The sequence below is a fragment of the Solenopsis invicta genome, chromosome 6 (genome assembly GCF_016802725.1).
Source record: "Solenopsis invicta isolate M01_SB chromosome 6, UNIL_Sinv_3.0, whole genome shotgun sequence".
NCBI lineage: Eukaryota > Metazoa > Arthropoda > Insecta > Hymenoptera > Formicidae > Solenopsis > Solenopsis invicta.
Genome location: NC_052669.1, coordinates 17700254 through 17718359, shown reverse-complemented (window position 1 = coordinate 17718359; position 18106 = coordinate 17700254). Strand labels below are relative to the sequence as shown.

At 31.8% G+C, this 18106-nt stretch overlaps 1 protein-coding gene across 6 annotated transcripts in view; it reads right to left on the bottom strand.

The window, feature by feature from the left end:
* LOC105195230 (ecdysone receptor) overlaps positions 1 to 18106 on the bottom strand; it is a 60384-nt gene that overhangs the window by 21205 nt on the left and 21073 nt on the right. For 3 of the 6 annotated variants that reach the window (XM_039451183.1, XM_039451184.1, XM_039451185.1), the window contains exon 1: positions 712 to 1922. Coding sequence is in view for 2 of the 6 variants with exons in the window: in XM_039451181.1 (XP_039307115.1) it covers positions 10428 to 10878 (451 nt within the window). In the remaining 4 variants the exon portion in view is untranslated. Of the gene's footprint in view, positions 1 to 711; positions 1923 to 10427; positions 11580 to 14637; positions 14769 to 18106 lie in introns of those variants that run through there. The other 3 variants (XM_039451181.1, XM_039451180.1, XM_039451187.1) reach the window with 3 other exon arrangements.

Genomic DNA, 18106 nt, shown 5'->3' with positions numbered 1-18106 from the left:
TAGAAACGCGAAATTAAATTCAAAGCTTTATCTTCTTTCTCGAAAATGCATTTTTTGAAAACGATCTACGATTTTTTCACTGAGACTTTTCACTTTTTGTGAGATGCGATGAAATCTTAAGAGTGCTAATATAGATTAATAGAACAGAAAATTAAAGAATTCGAAAATTTTCGAAATTCTTATATGTATAACCATGTGACAAATGTGGAAAAAAGAAAATGCGAAGTAAAAGAGAGAAAAGAAGGAAAAAACGTGATAAAAACGAATGTCCATTTTTTTCTCAGATATTCAGGTCAGTTTGAAGATCTAAGCGAAGCAGCAAGAGCAGCAGCAGCAGCAGCAGCTGCTGCTGCTGCTGCTGGCTGCTGCTGCATCATCGCGTTGCAGCGAGTGTCCACTAGTGGGGGTGTAACGCGTTAACACACGCACGTGTTCTCTCGGCGGACACGCACAGAAGAATGGCTCCGACGCCATCGACGCATCGCGACTCGTCGTGCGCGCGCGCACACGGACGACACATCGCCATTTTACATTATTATTGTCTTTCGTCTGCAAAATCTAGCCCGCAAAACGATTGTTCAGTCGTCAAGTGCAGTAGATACGTGAGATTTTAAGGTCGTTCGGGTCTTTCGATACTTGGATGCGTCATTTTTTCAGACTGTTGAAACTCGAGCTGTACGCTTCATTGTTAATTTCGTTGGATCTAGATACCTTCGGTGATGCACAATTGTTGCATGAGGCAATTATATCGACACAGACACATTAGCACGATCGTTGACGTGCGCACACACACATACACACACACACACACACGCACACGGTGCTATATTGTATATGTGTATGTGTGTGTTGTGTGTTCGTGTGGGTGTGTATGTGCGTATATATATGTATGCGTGTGTACGTGTGTAGCGATTATCCGAAATTAATTAACACGTTTACATTCGGAATGTCGGAATGGAAAACGTAGTGAGGAACGAGCGTCTACAAGTTGCGACTCCGACGGTTCACCTTCGACTGAGGCCAGGCGGATCGTGCGGAGTCGCTCGAGAGTGGAACGGTAGACACGAGAGAGAGCCAGCGGCACCAATAGCGGCAATAGCCAACAACTTCAGCCGAAGCCGAGTGGATTCGTTTTTGGAACTTTCACTGTCAACGCGCGCGCCTCGTGTGTGTGTGTGTGTGTGTGTGTGTGTGTGCCTGAATAAACTCGTGCACGCGAATATGTGTTTACAGTGAGATTTTCATTTTCATCCACAAGTGGGGCTTAATTGACTAATAAAGCTGCGATTCAGTATTTTTCTCGAAATTGTACTCCAACTTAATTGGACTTATTGTTAGATAAAAAATCGAGTCACATTAACGCAACATGAAATTAATATAACCATATACGTACGGCACAGATCTTCTGAGAACGTCCATGTAGGACGTTCCAAGGATATTCGTATACGTTTTAAGGATGTTCTCATATTCATCAATGGATAGAGTGTGCTACGTGCCTACGTAGCGTCCAGACAACACGAATGCAATCCCATTAGCAAAATGTATGCGTCATCTCTCGATATAGTCGCCCAACTTTGCAAAAAAAAAAAAAATTTGTACAACGATTCAATAGTCTTCCGATTCTCTGTCTGTAAAGAAAATTTTTTTTTTTTCTTGCCACCTTTGAAGCCTCGTATACACCACTTTTGTTTAACTTGCTCGTCACTGGCCGCGTATCGCCGGCCATGTAAAGCACAGAACATATATAAAGCTTTCTTTCATGATCCAAATAAATGGGAATCGGCAAGAGCAAGGTCTCACGTGGATGGACTATAGACTGGAAGGGGGATAAGTTTAAATTTCAGTCGTCTTAAGCCCGTATCAGAATACGCATTGAAGATTGAGATTGAAGATCAAAGATTGAAATTTGACCAATCAAAACAAGGAAATTTTAACTCCTTTTATTTTGATTGGCCAAAGCTCAAGCTTTAATCTTCAATCTTCCATTTTCAATGCATAGTCTGATACGGGCTTTAGAGTTGGATTCAACGAGGGAGTCCACTCCGTCCGAATGTGAACGAGCGTTATCGTGTTACTTATCGTGAAAGCACAGAAGCACATCTTATTACAGGAGACCCCAGGCGTACAGTCCTGACCTTGCTCTTCTTGATTTTCACATTTGTTTGGACCACAAGCAAGTTTCTGCGTGGAAGTTAAGGAAGTGCAGGTGGGTGCATCGTGCAACGACCAAATCTTTTTTACGGAAGGAATCAGAAGGCTCGTGTCATGGATTTTGTTACACAAAATTTTTTATCAAGTTAGGGGACTATAGAGAAATGAGAAATGATGACACATTTTTTGATTTCCCCTCCTATACATTTATGTTTCTTCAATTCAACACTGAAAAAAGTCTAGTTATAACTACCAAATGTATAATGAAATAATATCAATTAAATATTTTGTCAACATAACCAAAAATAATTTTGTGTTTCTAAATGTTTAGTAAGTATTATCAAATCTGGTGTAAGTTACTGAATATTTAGAAAAGTAAAATTATTTTTGGTTATATTAGCCAAATATTTAATTGATACTATTTCACTACATTTGATACTTATTACCAGTCTTTTTTCAGTGAAGTATTTCTGATTTTAAGTACGCAAGTACTTGAAACACACAGTACATAAATACTGAAGAAATTTAATCAAGTTAACAACCTTTCTCTCCTCAATGCATTTTTTTCAATTCAATGATTAATCATAAACACACATAAAATGATATCTAAACGTGAAAGAGTACAATGCCTAATAAAAAAAAAAACTTGCTCGATATCTGTATGATAGGAATAACTAAACTATTTGACCTCATTCACCTGTTACGTACTGTGCGAAATTGGCGAGTGAATATGAGGCATCTTACACGTGCATATACGCACACGACATATACGAGAGAACGCGCGTTGCGCATGTCGGGATAGAGTTACGAACGCGGGGGAGCATTGAAACGGGGCTGAGAGCTACCATTTAGCTGGGGGCTATCGGGGTGGGTCATGGTCAGAGAAAGGAGGGCAACCCTCGCTGCTGTACCCAGGCGAACCTGGACGAATTGTGCCATTACTAACCAGCATTTCGGAAGCACTACATCCGAAATTTCATGCGCGTAAGATAAAGATATGACCGTTTCAATTTATTCGAATAATCCACTTCTAATGTCTTATTGCCCAGATGTCCACAGCACGCGTGTCCAAAATCAAGAAATCTTCAAATATTATATTAAATAGTACAACTTTTGACATTTTTATGTCTTTTCTACGAATGAAAACATACGTCAAACATAAGATAATTGTCACCAAGAGTATCTACATGACGCGCAATAATCTTAATTAAAACTTTTTTTTTTACAGTTTATAGGAATATAAACTGCGACAGTTAAAAAAAATTAAGGATCAACTGTAAAGAAATGTGAAATAAACGAGGACTGAGGAGGATGTTGGTCCGCCTTATTACATACGGAAGTGGCACAATCAATATATTTTGTTATGTTAATTTTTTGAATAATTATTCACCATCCAATTAGTCGACACCTTTCTCAAACGACTTTCCCATGAGAAATGAATTGGGATTATCTAATTTGCATTAATACCTTTAATAAAACAAATAACTTCAACACACCGTGAGAATGTGGATTTATATAAATATTAATAAGCACATTTTAATATAAACAGAACAAAGTGTGTATTCATCGTCCAAAAATATAATTAAACTTTCCAACAAATATATGAATTATACAAAATAATAATACAAAACATAAATGTAAGAGAGTAATATAAGAATATATTTTAGCAAGTATAACTTATAATATTCTTATATTAAAAATTATTATATTGTAAAGAGGAAATGCAAAAGGAACAATAAAAACAAGGAATCGAATTATTAGAGCGATAAAAATTTGCTTATATCCCCATTAAAATTCTGTTCATATATGTATCTCGTATTATTATACCTTAAATTACTTTGATTATGTATTTCGATTACTTTATGTGAAACAGAATATTTATCGCGCAGAAAGGGAAAATGTTAAGTAATAATGATGGAATTAAAAGACCTCCAATGTTAAGTAGAAGTCGTGCAAGACAAAAATTCATAACATACCTAAGCCGAATAAGGTCCACCTAACTTATTTTATTTTTTATCAACTCTATTTAAGATATTAAAAATAATGAAATAAACTAAGTGAGAATAAAATGTTTATTTTAATTACTCATAAAAGTAAAATTATCTTCCATATAGAACACTTGTAAATAAACAGAAAAACTTTTTTTTAATTTTAACATCTTATTAAATGCTTGTGTTTTTAATAAGTTCCGAATAAAAAAGGAATTGAAAATAACAAAGGAACTAAACATTATCTTCCAGATCTTTTAAAAATGATTATAATTATTAATCACAAAAAATAAAATTACTTGTCTTAGAGTCTATTTTATTGTTAAATATGACAATAAACTTTATTTAATAAACACATTATTTATAAAAAAAGTATACTTATTCCACTATATATATATGTTTTTTTCTACAGTTAACAAGTTGAAGAATATTAAATATTATAATATTAAAATATGTTGTAATAAACCACGCATAAAACAATGTACATGTATATTTACTAAACTTTACCGCGAATTTTTATAAAAATGGCTCATTTATTCACTTCGTTTTTGTTACGTTAAATAAACGTGTTGCTGCCAGTGTTTTAATTCCCCAGTATCTCTTTACCTACTTCCCATGACATCTTTTAAAACATATATTCAAAATACAATTATAAGCAAAATATAATTCTCAGACATAAAACGCACTTTTAAATAGTAAATTTAAAAGTGGACTTTATTCGGCTTAAATAAATCTTAATCAAAGTTCGAACCATATTAGACGAAAGAAAACAGTATTAATTATAAATTTAAAGTCGTTATAAGAATACAAAATATGGCTTACATGGAAATATATATTAATTATGATACAAATATGCATTAAAATTTATTAAATTTATAGTTGGAATAGATATTTTTCTATTTTTTAATGTAATATTTATATGCATCTATCAAAATACAATTACACGTAATTATTTTCTTAAAATTTATAACACATTTATACGCGCACTCAATTGACATTTTAAGATTCTTTCCGTATCCTCTTTTTTTCCGCCGTATGCGAGCATTCTCCCTCTCCTTTACACTCCCTCGATCTCTGATCGTAATTTTTAAATTACAATTCTGTCGCTGACTCTCTCTCTCTCTCTCTCTCTCTCTCGCTCGCGAGTGATCTAGGCTCCTGGGCTCAAGGCCGAGAGTGGGCGCGGAAGGCACACCCGTGCATGTTAATGCACGATTCTAATCGGTGATCCGTACAATGACGCTGACGTTAGCAATTCTGTCGTATAATTAACTGTAATGATGTGATTTTGACGAAATATCGTTTATAATGCATACTATATTAGTTTATTTTATAATTGGGGGAATTATAATCTCGCATTAAATATAAAAATCTAATCTTTAAAAAATGAGTCATGCTTTTATATATATATATATACAGGGTGATTATTAATAAATGTCCCCACTTTTTACCATAGGAGCACGCATTTGTAATTTCTAATATAATATGTTAGAAATATGTATCCGTAAAATCCGTCGGTAAATCATGCTCCTATGATAAAAAGTATATATATATACCTTTACTTCGATCTATGTTTTATTAAATTAGTTAAAAATTTTACCAAATTTCATTTTCTCTGTCGAACAAGAGAAAATTACTAAATCCAACAAGTTCTTACTCTTTTAATATTTCATTAATCTTAGAGTATTATCTTTAGAGTATGCTGTATCTTATATGTATAGAAAGAAAAAAAGAATATTCTTGTTTTATGAAAACGTCTTTATCGCAATATTAAATATTGAAATAAAATTATATAAGAGAAAAAGAGAAAGACGTAATTTACTTACATGAAGAATTTTGTGTGCAGTTTCATCAAAGAAAATATATTTTCATTATTCAATAATAATTTTCACAATTTAAGAGGAAAAAGTAGTAAATAACAATATCTTTAAATCAGAAGAATTTATAATTTTTTAAATGATTATCAAAATAATCATATTGTGCTTTTTAGATGACTATTATAATATTGAAATTAATGAAGAAATAATAATGAAAAATAAAAAGTATAAACCTATGATATTAGATATCGAAATGAAAAGTAATAAATTTTTTAAAATAAAATTACCATACCTTGCATTATTTTGAGAAATGTTTTAAAATTTATACCAAATTATTTATTAATACTATCACATTTAATAAATTATGTTTATAGTCAAAACAAAGCATTTTTGTGCAAATTTTTATATGATAAAAATTAAAATGACAACTACTTAATTAATTTGTGTTTAATATGTATCTATAAAATGATAATAGTACATACTTTTATATCATGCGAAAAACTATATTGCAGACTCTTCAATATGTCTGAATCATTATCAGTTTTTAAGTCCAAATATGTGTTTTAAAAAACAGACAGAACGATTCAGAGCTTTTGTAACAATGATTCAGTTATAGTAATTTAAAATTCTTACACACATTTATGCGATTAGCTTTCAGATCGCACGTTTCTGGGCAGATTACATCGCCCATATCTTTCCTCCTCGCAAAATTAATGTTTCCTTGTCTTTATTGGAGCTTACTTACTAATATTCTTTGCCCGAAAAAATTCTCGAAAATTTTGGAAAAACGTGATTTTTTCTGTTTTATTCCGTTTATTATACTTTTTTGGCTTTTTCTTTTAGGATGTCACTTTCACTGTTCCCTATGTCGATGGTTTTACGATTTCTTTTACATTTAAGAGCCCTAATAGATAAGTAATTTAATCAAGTTTGATTGTCATTATCACAGTCGTATTTTTCGAAAAAAAATTAAAAAAAAATCGAGTTTATTTTTGTGGAAAATTAAGGACACTTACTTGAGCTCTAGATTCGTGATTTTTTAATATCTAGGTTTTTAGCTTTGATATAATTCAAGAACATGCAACTTGAGAGTTTTAAAACATTTCATGACATTGGAAAATATTCTCTATTCCTTACTTTACTGAATATAAATCATTCTTATATTTTCTTCGTTTGAACAAGTTCAAAATAACATCTTGCCTATGTGAACGATGTTGGTATCGCTAGGATGCACGGTCTATCACGGCCAATGGCGAGCAAACCGGACACAATTACAGAATCTCGTGAAGCTTCGCTGAACACCGCGAGGCCTCCGACACGCATCGAGGCCTCGTCGTTTCTTTCGCTCGCTCTCGCTGCTCTCGCTTCTCTCGTTCTCGTTTCAAAGCTGCATAAGCACCAACTCGAGTTACATGTTTCTCGAGTTAGTCGGAAATATTAAAATATAGAAAATATGCGAATGTGTATCACGCTTCAATCGTTTAAAATCATGCTTTATGTGTTTGGAGGAAAATTATATTTATACAAAGAGAAAAAATGCTGTAGTTTTATTGAATACCATAAATGATCTGAAGATAAGAAATTTCTATCTTTTTTTCCTGAAAATTTAATCGTTTGATTTTTGTAAGAAACATTTTAATTGTACTTGATTTTGCTGCTAACTACAAATTGGCATTAATTTTTTATCAAATCTTTTTGTACGAAGAGTGTGAGTGCTCGGCGCCGCTTTTTATCTCTTTTTTTTAAATAACTTTTTACAGATTAATATAACGCAATCGTTAAATAGCCTCACAAAGTTTGTTCATACTCTGAACTCATAAATGTGTTGAGCGGTTGAATCATTCTCACAGTTGCTTTTAATACAGTTAAAATCCATACTTTTCAACGTGCTGTAATAAACTCTTGTAGACTTGTGAGTACAACGTTTGCTCTAAATGTCTACTAACAATGCTGATACATTGAAAATATAACATGCTCCTTGAATACTGTGCATAATCGCACAAATAAATTACAGCAAAATTTAGAACGCAATTTCTAAGAAAATATGTATGTGATTTAATAAAATATCAATTTTTTTAACTCTATCTCTCTCTCTCTCTCTCTCTCTCTCTCTCTCTCTCTCTCTCAATGCGAGACATATAAAAGGTTCTAATTCTTGTATTTGTAATCAAGACACGCAAGAAATACTGCTTGGTCTCGACCTTGACAAGAAATTGCAACGGGCAATGTTACAGAGTGACGAGAAGCTTGTCAGGTCGAGCCAAGTGGCCGAACAAGAGATAGCTATTGAGGACAATGCTCCTTCTCAAGGATATCCACTCTTCTCGATAGAATCCGAAGAGATAACCGAGATCGAGAATGCCAACATATACATGCTACATTTCATCGTCAATAAAATTCCCAATTTTCAAAGAAAAATGAATATAATAATAGATGTACATCGGAATTTGCTTGAAATTAAATTCCAATTAGAAGATACGTGATATCGTGTACAAAATCCAACTTTTCCATTTTTTTTTCCTTTATATTCCTCTTCTGTTATTTCATATCTACTATTTAATTGCGCTACTACTTATTGAATGAACAATTTTTTTACTCTGTCATTCTTATTCTTGGACTAAGCATGTTTTGATGTTTCGTTACTCGTGTGATAATATAGTATATGCTCTCTCTCTCTCTCTTTTCTCTATTCTACTTCTCCCTCTCCCGTCTCTTCTCCCCTCTTTTTCACTCTTTACGATTATATTTGATTGGCAATAATAACGCCATCTGTTTATCGTGACAAAAATCTTGGAAAGAAAACGGTAACAGATGGCGCACATCAGATTTAATTACAAGTTAGTTGGATCACAATAAAGATTAAAATATGATGGGTTTGTTGCAATAAAGCAATTAAACAGCATTACAAAAATGCGTATTTGTTTTTAATTTTTTGCTTTTTTTGTTTATGGCTGCGCTAACCTAACTTTAATCTTAAGCTAGCGTAGCCATTGCTTTTAGGTAATCGGAATCTGGAACAAAGTCGGAAATAGAGCAATTAATTAGCAAAAAGATAGCAATAATTTTTATAGAACTAGTAATTATTTTTATATAAATCTCATTCGATTGTGCTGAAATAGCTATGTCAATTAAATAAACATTCATTATCCGAAATTATTGCATATTACAGATTTCAAGGTGCAAACTATTTTTATAAACTATTTAACGTTTTGTCTCTTAAAGAAACGATTTTCAAATTGTTTTAAATGATACAGATAATTTGTTTTAATTGGTTTTACAACAATATCTCGAGTGTAATTCATCTATTAAACGAAAACAATAATGCTAAACTTTGCATTATTATCTTCGTAAAGCAAAAAGGAACAATTTTTTGTTACAGGAATTCTAATCAAGATTATATTCGCGATAAAAATATGATTTTTAAGATACACTAGAAATTACATGAAAAAATTTTCTAAATTATCAACAATTTTTCTAGATACCTACAATTATATTATATGCATGGCTAGCAAAAATTGAAACTATATATGTATAGTAGCCTGTTTTGATGTCTCGCTGAGATAATTATAATTATAATCAGCCGAAATATGTGTACATTATTCACTAGAAACATTATTTTTATCGTTTTGCATGGAAAGAATTCTCAAATATCACGTTGTCTCACGCAAAGAGTACCATGATTTTTAGGGTAAGTGATAAGAAAAAATTCTCTCTGTGTAGACGTAAAAGAGAAGAAATTTATAATTATTATTATATGGCTTATTCTGATGTATTATTATTATTTTATGGCTTATTTCAGATGATGAATAATCAGATAGCAAAGATTGATAAGATTAGATTCCTGTTATAGTGCAGTATGATATATTGTATATTTAAAATACATTGTACTATATCATCAAGATTATGTGTGTGTGAATGTGTATACACGTATACACACACACGCACACGCGTTATTTAAGATATATATTATAATCTCAACATACATGTCAAGATAAAAAATAATACACATTCTTTAATACATTTATTGATATTTAAACATTTTTTATTAACTATACGGTAGGAAAAGTTAATTAGATCTTTCCGAGATCAAGGCAATCATCAAGACTAGAAATTTATTGAGGATAATTAGATAAAGATTAATATTTATTCCTTTAAAGCTTTTTTCGAGTAAAAGATTCTGTCTTTCAAGTATATTTTTAAAATACACTTATTCGAAATAATATTAAAAAAGATATTTATAGGAATTTTGAATTTTATTTTGATTTTTAGTGTTTATAAAATTATTTAAGAGTATTTAAGGTTTAAAATGATAATTACGCAATAACGTACGTAACTTTTACAAATACGATTTATGTTAAAAATCACATTGTTTTCGTTAGAGAAATCTTAATATATACGCATGTATCGTCAGTTTCAAAAGCAATTCTTAAATTATTTAAATGCAAATTGGAAATATGATCAAACGACTTACCTATTTTACCGTTGGGACTATATGGGTCATAACTGCCGGTGCTCATAGGACTCGCGTATCCATTATTGCTAACTTGCTGCTGTTGATGCGCGAGTGGACTGGAGTGGGCCATAGGAGGTTGCTCCGACAATTGCTGCTGGGAAGCGGAATAGACCACGTGCTGACTCTGTAAAGAGTTCTGCGGCGATCCCGGACTGTTCGTTGCCAGCCAGTCGTCCGACCTGGCTGCAGTCTTATTGCTGTTGGCGATTCCGGTGAAAAGATTACTTCCGGCGGCGGCTGTCACGGCGGTCACCGTCGCGGGCGACGTCGATGTTCCCGCCAGATGATCCGGTCTCTCGGTCTTAACCAGTGTCAAGGATGCGGTGTTGGCGTTGGCGTTGACGTTGGCGTTGGCGACGACAGAACCGCCGTTATCAGTGTCCATATTCGAATCACCACTGGTATCCATACCAGGAGTTATCGGCGTCGTCGCTGTCTTCGTAGTCGATAGATTAACGATCGTCGTGCTTGATGGCTTAATTACTCCTCTTAGCCTGGATGGGGCTGCCAGGATGACATCCTCCGTAACAACAACCTCCGACCCTTCATTGTATCGCGCTGCTACATTGCCACTTATTAAATCGGCAACCGTCACGGATCCCACTTCCGGTCCCGTGATATCAAATGCTACCTTGTCTTCGTTTTTCTTTCTAATCGATTCCTCCTGTGCTTGATTTTTATTGAAGCTTATAGCTTATATTTGTATACGCGCGCGCGCGCGCGCGCACGCGCGCGTGTGTGTGTGTGTATGTGTGTGTGTGTAAATAGAATAAGAGTATTTTGAATCTTCTTTTACTACTTTATCTCTTTAGTTGCTTTCTAACGACAAGAGAATACTTTCGACAAGTTTGTTGTTATTGCAACACTTAATCTTTAATTTTTCCAATTAATGATTAACAAAAGCACCGACGTATCGATATACCGATATATAGCCGTCGTTGAAATATCTTCGAACGAAATAATGGCTAACTTCAAATTATTTAATATTGGATTATTCAAACTTAAGCTTGAGATAAAATAATCACAGCCTTTAACGCATCTTGACATGCGTGTGTGTTGTTTGTTACAATTTCATAATGGAAGTTGTTGCCCGCTGCTGCCTCGAAAAATCTGTAACACAAAAGGAAATTGATTCTTTAATTCACATATCATTACACGACACATGAAATAAATTGTAATTAATTTCATCATACGTTGATATTTTGTTAAAAGTTCGAAAGCTTATCTAGCATATAATACATTATTAAAAATAATCGAGTTTTTTCATAAAAAAATTTATATATATGATTTTTATAAATATAATTTTTATTGTGTTTACACAGAATATATTTCATTTTCAGTCAATAGAGTCAATTGAAAAAGCATTTTCAAGAAAAATGTTTAAAATAAAAGTTGTACGAGATTCAGAAAGTGACAAATGATAATAAACCTAATGTTTGAAAAAATTAACTTTTCAAAGGTCATTACTATTTTTAAAATAAAATTATAGAATTTTTTTACATAATGTGAGTCTTCTAATTATTCTGCGTATAAAAGTAATAAAGTTATAAACATATCAATAATTTACAAGATATTTCATACTTACTACTTTTATAGTCTGCCATATTTTGACAAGAATGATCAAATATCTCATAAATTATTTATTTTGTGACGACTATACCTTAATACTTTTATGCACAAGATAATTAGATAAAACAAATTGTGTAAAAACCATGCAGTTGCTTCTCAAAAAAGTTATACAAGATTTAATTACACACATCTTTGAAAATGTGTGTAATGTTCGATGTTTTTATAATTTTCCGTAATAATACGTCATTTACAAGTTATTCGAAGTGAGCAATTAAAATTGTATGTAAATATATAGCGTGTAGTATTTTAAACAGTCCAGTCAAATATCTTGAAAAAGAGCCTGGAAGACAAAAATGTTTTAGACAAAAGTTACATAGTGACTGGAGGAGGACAAATAATAAAATCAATTTGAGTTTCAGTGATAGAACGTAAAAATAATGCTAAGAATAGAATCATAATTTTTTCAATATTATCGTTAATTAAAAACTATCTTAAACAACTTTGAGACTGTATGCTTTACGGTTTGATAAGAAAAACTTTAAATCTCAAAGAAAAATGTTAAGATAAATAAAAGATAAAAAAAAAGAAAGGTAAGAGATAAATGAGAAAAGCATAAAGAAGAAGGAAAGCAAAGGTGCATGGAAAATGAAAATAGCGAAAAAAGAAAATGGAAAAGGAGAAACGGGATAAAAAGAGAGCGGAGCAGAAAGAATAAAGGGAAGATTACAGAGACGAGGACAAGGACAATCGAGAGGGGGAGTAAGTAACTGGAACATGCTGGAATACACAAGAATGCACCGAAGTATAATAAAAGGAAGAAGAAAAAAAAGAAAAAGAGAAGTGTAAAAATAAGAAGAAACGAAAACAAATACGTTTAGTTTAAAAGAGACGAATTTCCCACGGAAAAATTAAGGTTTATTTAAAAAATATTGTACTTCAAAACCATACAAGTTCGCTGCATTATTGATCGAGTTACCCATTTTCCATTTCGTCTTTCCTCGTGATAGGATTCAGCGCGGAGGAGGAGCCTAACCTTTAATGCTAACCCTGACCCATCTCGCTGATCGATACAGCAATCCATTCCCCACGTTTCACACAAATATATAAAATCGCGATTCTAATTTCGCATTTGAAATCTTTACTTTAGCAATTTATAACCAGTTCCTTGGCTTTGGATATCGATTAATCAATATTGTAGATACAACCAAATAACAAATCATAAATATAATTGCTATATAACATTGATATAAAAATACTACACTTACGTATATGTTATAAAGCAATTATATTTGCATTTACTAGGAAATGCAAAATATCGCCATAAAGTAATGTACTGTTGATACGCGTCTTCGAAATTAATATGTAAAACAGAAGCTGTCAACAGTAAGTTCAAGCATAACGTACATAATATTTTTCTTTTCAATAAAATTTCAAGAAAAAATCAATTAACATAAGCATCAAATAATATAGTAAGTATAACGTTTTTGAGAAAATAAGTAAGTATTCTTTAATTTTAATAGAAGCATTTCATTAACTTCTATTTCAATTGTTCTTAGTATAAATTTATTTTAAAATTATTTACATATAAATATTTAATATTACGTTTTACCTTTCTTTTAAAAAATATACAATTGGTATTAACTGCATTGAAACTTTTGAAATCTGAGAATTTAAAATCTTTGAAAAACAAATTTTTTGAAATAATTATTATGATGTACAATTTCAATCTTCTATAAATATATTCGAATATTTGAAAAACTACATATTGCTGTTGAAATGTTCGATAACGACAGTTGAAATGTTAATTCGTCGATGATATTTAGATCAACGTCTGCCCTTACTCTAGCATGTGTAAGTTTGTTACGAGCAATCGCAAAAATCTCTTTACTTTGCCACACCTAAGTTTAGAATGAGCTAAGCTGAATCAAATCGTGTCAAACTGAACCGTTCGTCATTCCTTTTTTCAATTTTCGTCCATTTCCAGACAGTACTATCCCACTGAGAAATGATAATAGAATTGATGTCGAATTGAAATCATCAAACTGATATGGTTTTGACGTCAATTCGATAAGTCATTTCTCACTGGGTATATCCAAAATCGGGATGTATGAGGAATGCATGTCTGAAGGGCGTCTTAAAGATATCTTTAAGATATATTTATCACAACCTGTCTCAAAAATATCTTTAAGACTTATTTTCCGATTTTGGACATGAATTAGTAAAAGCAATTGTACGTAGACATCTCTACAAATTCTAGAACTTGCAGTATTTCCATATATTTTTCGAGCAAAACTGCGATTGCAGTTGCGAAAGTATTGCGCGCGCGCGCGCTTATACACAGAGTGTCTCAAAATAAATCGGATATCTTTATAAGAGCAGATTCTTTGGAATATTTTAAGATAAACATTCCAATATAAACATGTCAAGTTACAATAGTTTTTAAATTATAAGCAATTAAAGTTCACCAAACGTACAGCTGACATTTCGCACAATCAGGCATGATATTATGACAAGTAATATCAGTGTATATGGGTGCGTGCGTATATGTGTGTGTGTGTGTGTGTATTTCTGGGACATCTTATACATTTATATATTTTACACATCTATCGGTCTTTTTCTCTCGTCTGACCCTCTCCTGGTAACTGGGGCATTGGATCGATCCTGCACAGGCGACACAAACGCCATCACCACCAGTCTGCACCAGTACTACCATCAGTATCACCACCACCGCTGTGATCACAATTACTACTACTACTACTACTATTACTACTACTACTATTACTACTACGACCACCACCACCACCACCGCCACCGCCACCGCCACCGCCACCAGCAGCAGCAGCAGCAGCAGCAGCAGCAGCAATAGCAGTAGCATTACCATCACCACTGTCACCGACACTATCACTACCTACTATCATCATCACCACTGCTACTAATTTTCTTCTCCGTCACCATCAGATTTCGACGAAACAAGACTAGCTTAGTGCCTTGATCTGATTTACGAAGATATACATACTAACGCCTATATTTCTTTCGCTTAAAACGATCGAATTTTTAAAATAAAATTTTTTCAATCTTCTTTAAACTAAATTGGAAGACATTTTCGTAAAGTAACTTTTATTATTAAAGAAACTAGTTGTCAATTTTGATACTAAAGCGTTGTTTAAATTTATTTTTCCTCTTTCTAAGACAATTAATAATTCGAATAAAACTAAATTAATAATACACAAAAAATAAATAAAATTAAAATTAGCTAACAAAACACGAAGAAACAATGAAAAAAAATACAATTTCAAATATATTAAATAAAGTGTAATTATGTTTTTAGCAGCGAACAATAGATAGAATGCTCAGCATTAATTTTTATCGTAGCTATAATATATTAATGTTAATTAACATTAATTTTACATATCACATTTAATAAATTGAATTTGATTATTTTTAACAAAAAGTATCGTACACTAACATTAGAAAAACGTCAATTTATCGTAGTCATGTGTGAGATATAAATAATAAAATGGATCCTGTACGTACCAAACGTACGTGTATGTTTGAATCTTGCCGCGCCGTTTTACGTGAGATTTCGTAAGCGACGAGCAATTGTTTCTCTTTTATTTCTTTTTTCTCACGTGGAAAGAATTGAAAAATACGTACAATCTTTCGAAAATAACCACTAAGTATAACTTGACAATCAAGAAAGTTTTGTTTTAAATATTTAAATTGCTATTACTATACTTTTACATTAATGTAAATGGCAATTGCAAGAGACTCGCGAGAATGCAACAGTGATTCAAGATCTGAATATTGAGAATATTCTAATAATTTACAAAATATCATGAGATTGACGTAAATAGTTTTTCTAAATTGAATAATATAAACAATCGAGCTGATGGACAAAAAGAATGCAAGTTATTTAAATATATATGAATCATAACAAATTGGTATATATCCATATTCACGATCAACATTGGATTAAACGAAACTATCAGTCTTTTTTAGTCTAAAACTGTTTTTTATCTGAATTATTAATCATTCTAGAAATTTTATTCACTTTTTCAATAATTACTGGATACTTAATTCATATTACTTCTGTCTAGTAATTGAAGAAATAAACTAATTCTTATACGATATTTAGAGGCAAAAGAGTTCTTATTGGCATCATTGCTGTAATACATATTTCTTAGCATCATCATTAATAAACTGATTATCAATTTTATTATTGTGATATTACTATTCTCGTACAGTTCAGAACTGTGTTTCAAGTGCGTCGAAATTTATTCGGCGCACAGCACAGTTTGATGAACTTGAAGATGTATATCAAATGAAATAAAACATATCCTGCACTACGATTCAGCTTTACGAATAAGGCTCATATCTAATTAATTGTGATATAGAATTATTGTGTAATAAAGAAACGCTGTAGTCGATTGGTTAACGAGGCTAAGGCACAAATGTACTGTACTCAAAACGCGCATGCACTCTGTGCACGATCAACGACATATCGCAGCTGACCCCGACGCGCGACGCCGAGTCGACATCGTTGCCTGCCAACGTCGCCAAGAGATTAATCGATTTCTATTCCATTCTCTCTTGTATATTCGTTTTTCCAGTTGAGACCACTGACTACGTTTACACTGACTACGCTTACACTACTGACTATTGCTTACATGGATGCAAACAGCGTGACCAAAAACAATCTGGGCTCACGCCTCATTTTAAATTCAATATTAAGATAATATTTAATTGTACACCTAAGGGACAGGATGTTTCGCACACGTGTACAAACAATTTATTAAAATTTAATAAACGCATTCAAAGTTATTACTTTGTTATACTTGTTTTGAACCATAATTTATAATAAATTTAAATAAACAAGTCACCACTTAAATCCTTTTCCATTTACGTCCATTTTGGCTGATTAACGTTTATGCTCTTTTCAAAGAAAACTTTAATATATTCCTATTTATATTTCAGAAAAAAAAATATTGAAGAAAGGCTCATATATCAAGATTGTAACAAAATATTGGCGTTGAAATAATGTTTCTTGTGTGATTTTACATACTTATTATCTGATACTTTCCAACTGTGTACCGTTACTTTCGGTTCCACAGCTATTAAATCGAATTAGAAGAGTAATATCACAGAATTAAATTGACAAATCAATTTATACTAGTATTACTGAAGCTAACTAGTATCTTTAAGATCCTCCGGATAAAGTGGACAATCTGTTGCAAAAGTAACGGAAATATACAGTTCGAGAGTATCAGAATTGCTGAAAAGTATTATATGTAAAATCACAAGAAACCTTATTTCAGCGCTAATATCTCACTATGACCGTAATTATTGAATATTGAAGTTGAATATAAAAAGTAAATATAAAAGTACACAACTTTATCAGAGACAAAATTAATTATTAATAATTGTAATTAGTTATTTATTTTTAATTTTATAATATAGCGGATAACAGCTGCTTTTTTCTTCATCAAAATAATATAATCGATATCAAATGATCAAATTATTTTATAATATTTAAACTACTTAAACTACTTATTTAAGCTAAGTAAAGAATATAAAAATTATTATTCAGTACTAACAAGGAAACGGACAGAAGTATCCGCATCTGATGTTAATGAGCCTTTAATATTTTGTAGTACAGATCAAAATAAGGGACACGTATTTTTTTATACGTGCCCATTTTTACCTTTTTAGAGGGTGAAAGACCCCTTTGAAGAAAATCAGTTTTATTCTTCCGAAGCATACAAGTTTCATAGAAACTATAAGAGAACGAAAAAAATGCTCTGAATGAAATGGCTTGAAGAGTACAGTGGAGCCATATCCGAAATAATAGGGAGACAAAATTGTTCGAATAAGGGAATTTTCGGATAATAGAATAAATACATTTTTATATTAAATTTTATTTATTTAATCAGAAACTTAAATTTTTAATAAAAAAGACTTTATGTATTCAAAAAAACTTAAATTCTTTACATAAAGAAAACAAAATCAATTTCAGAATACTTATAACATTCAAATAGTAGAACGTTCGGATATTAAGTATTCGGATAACG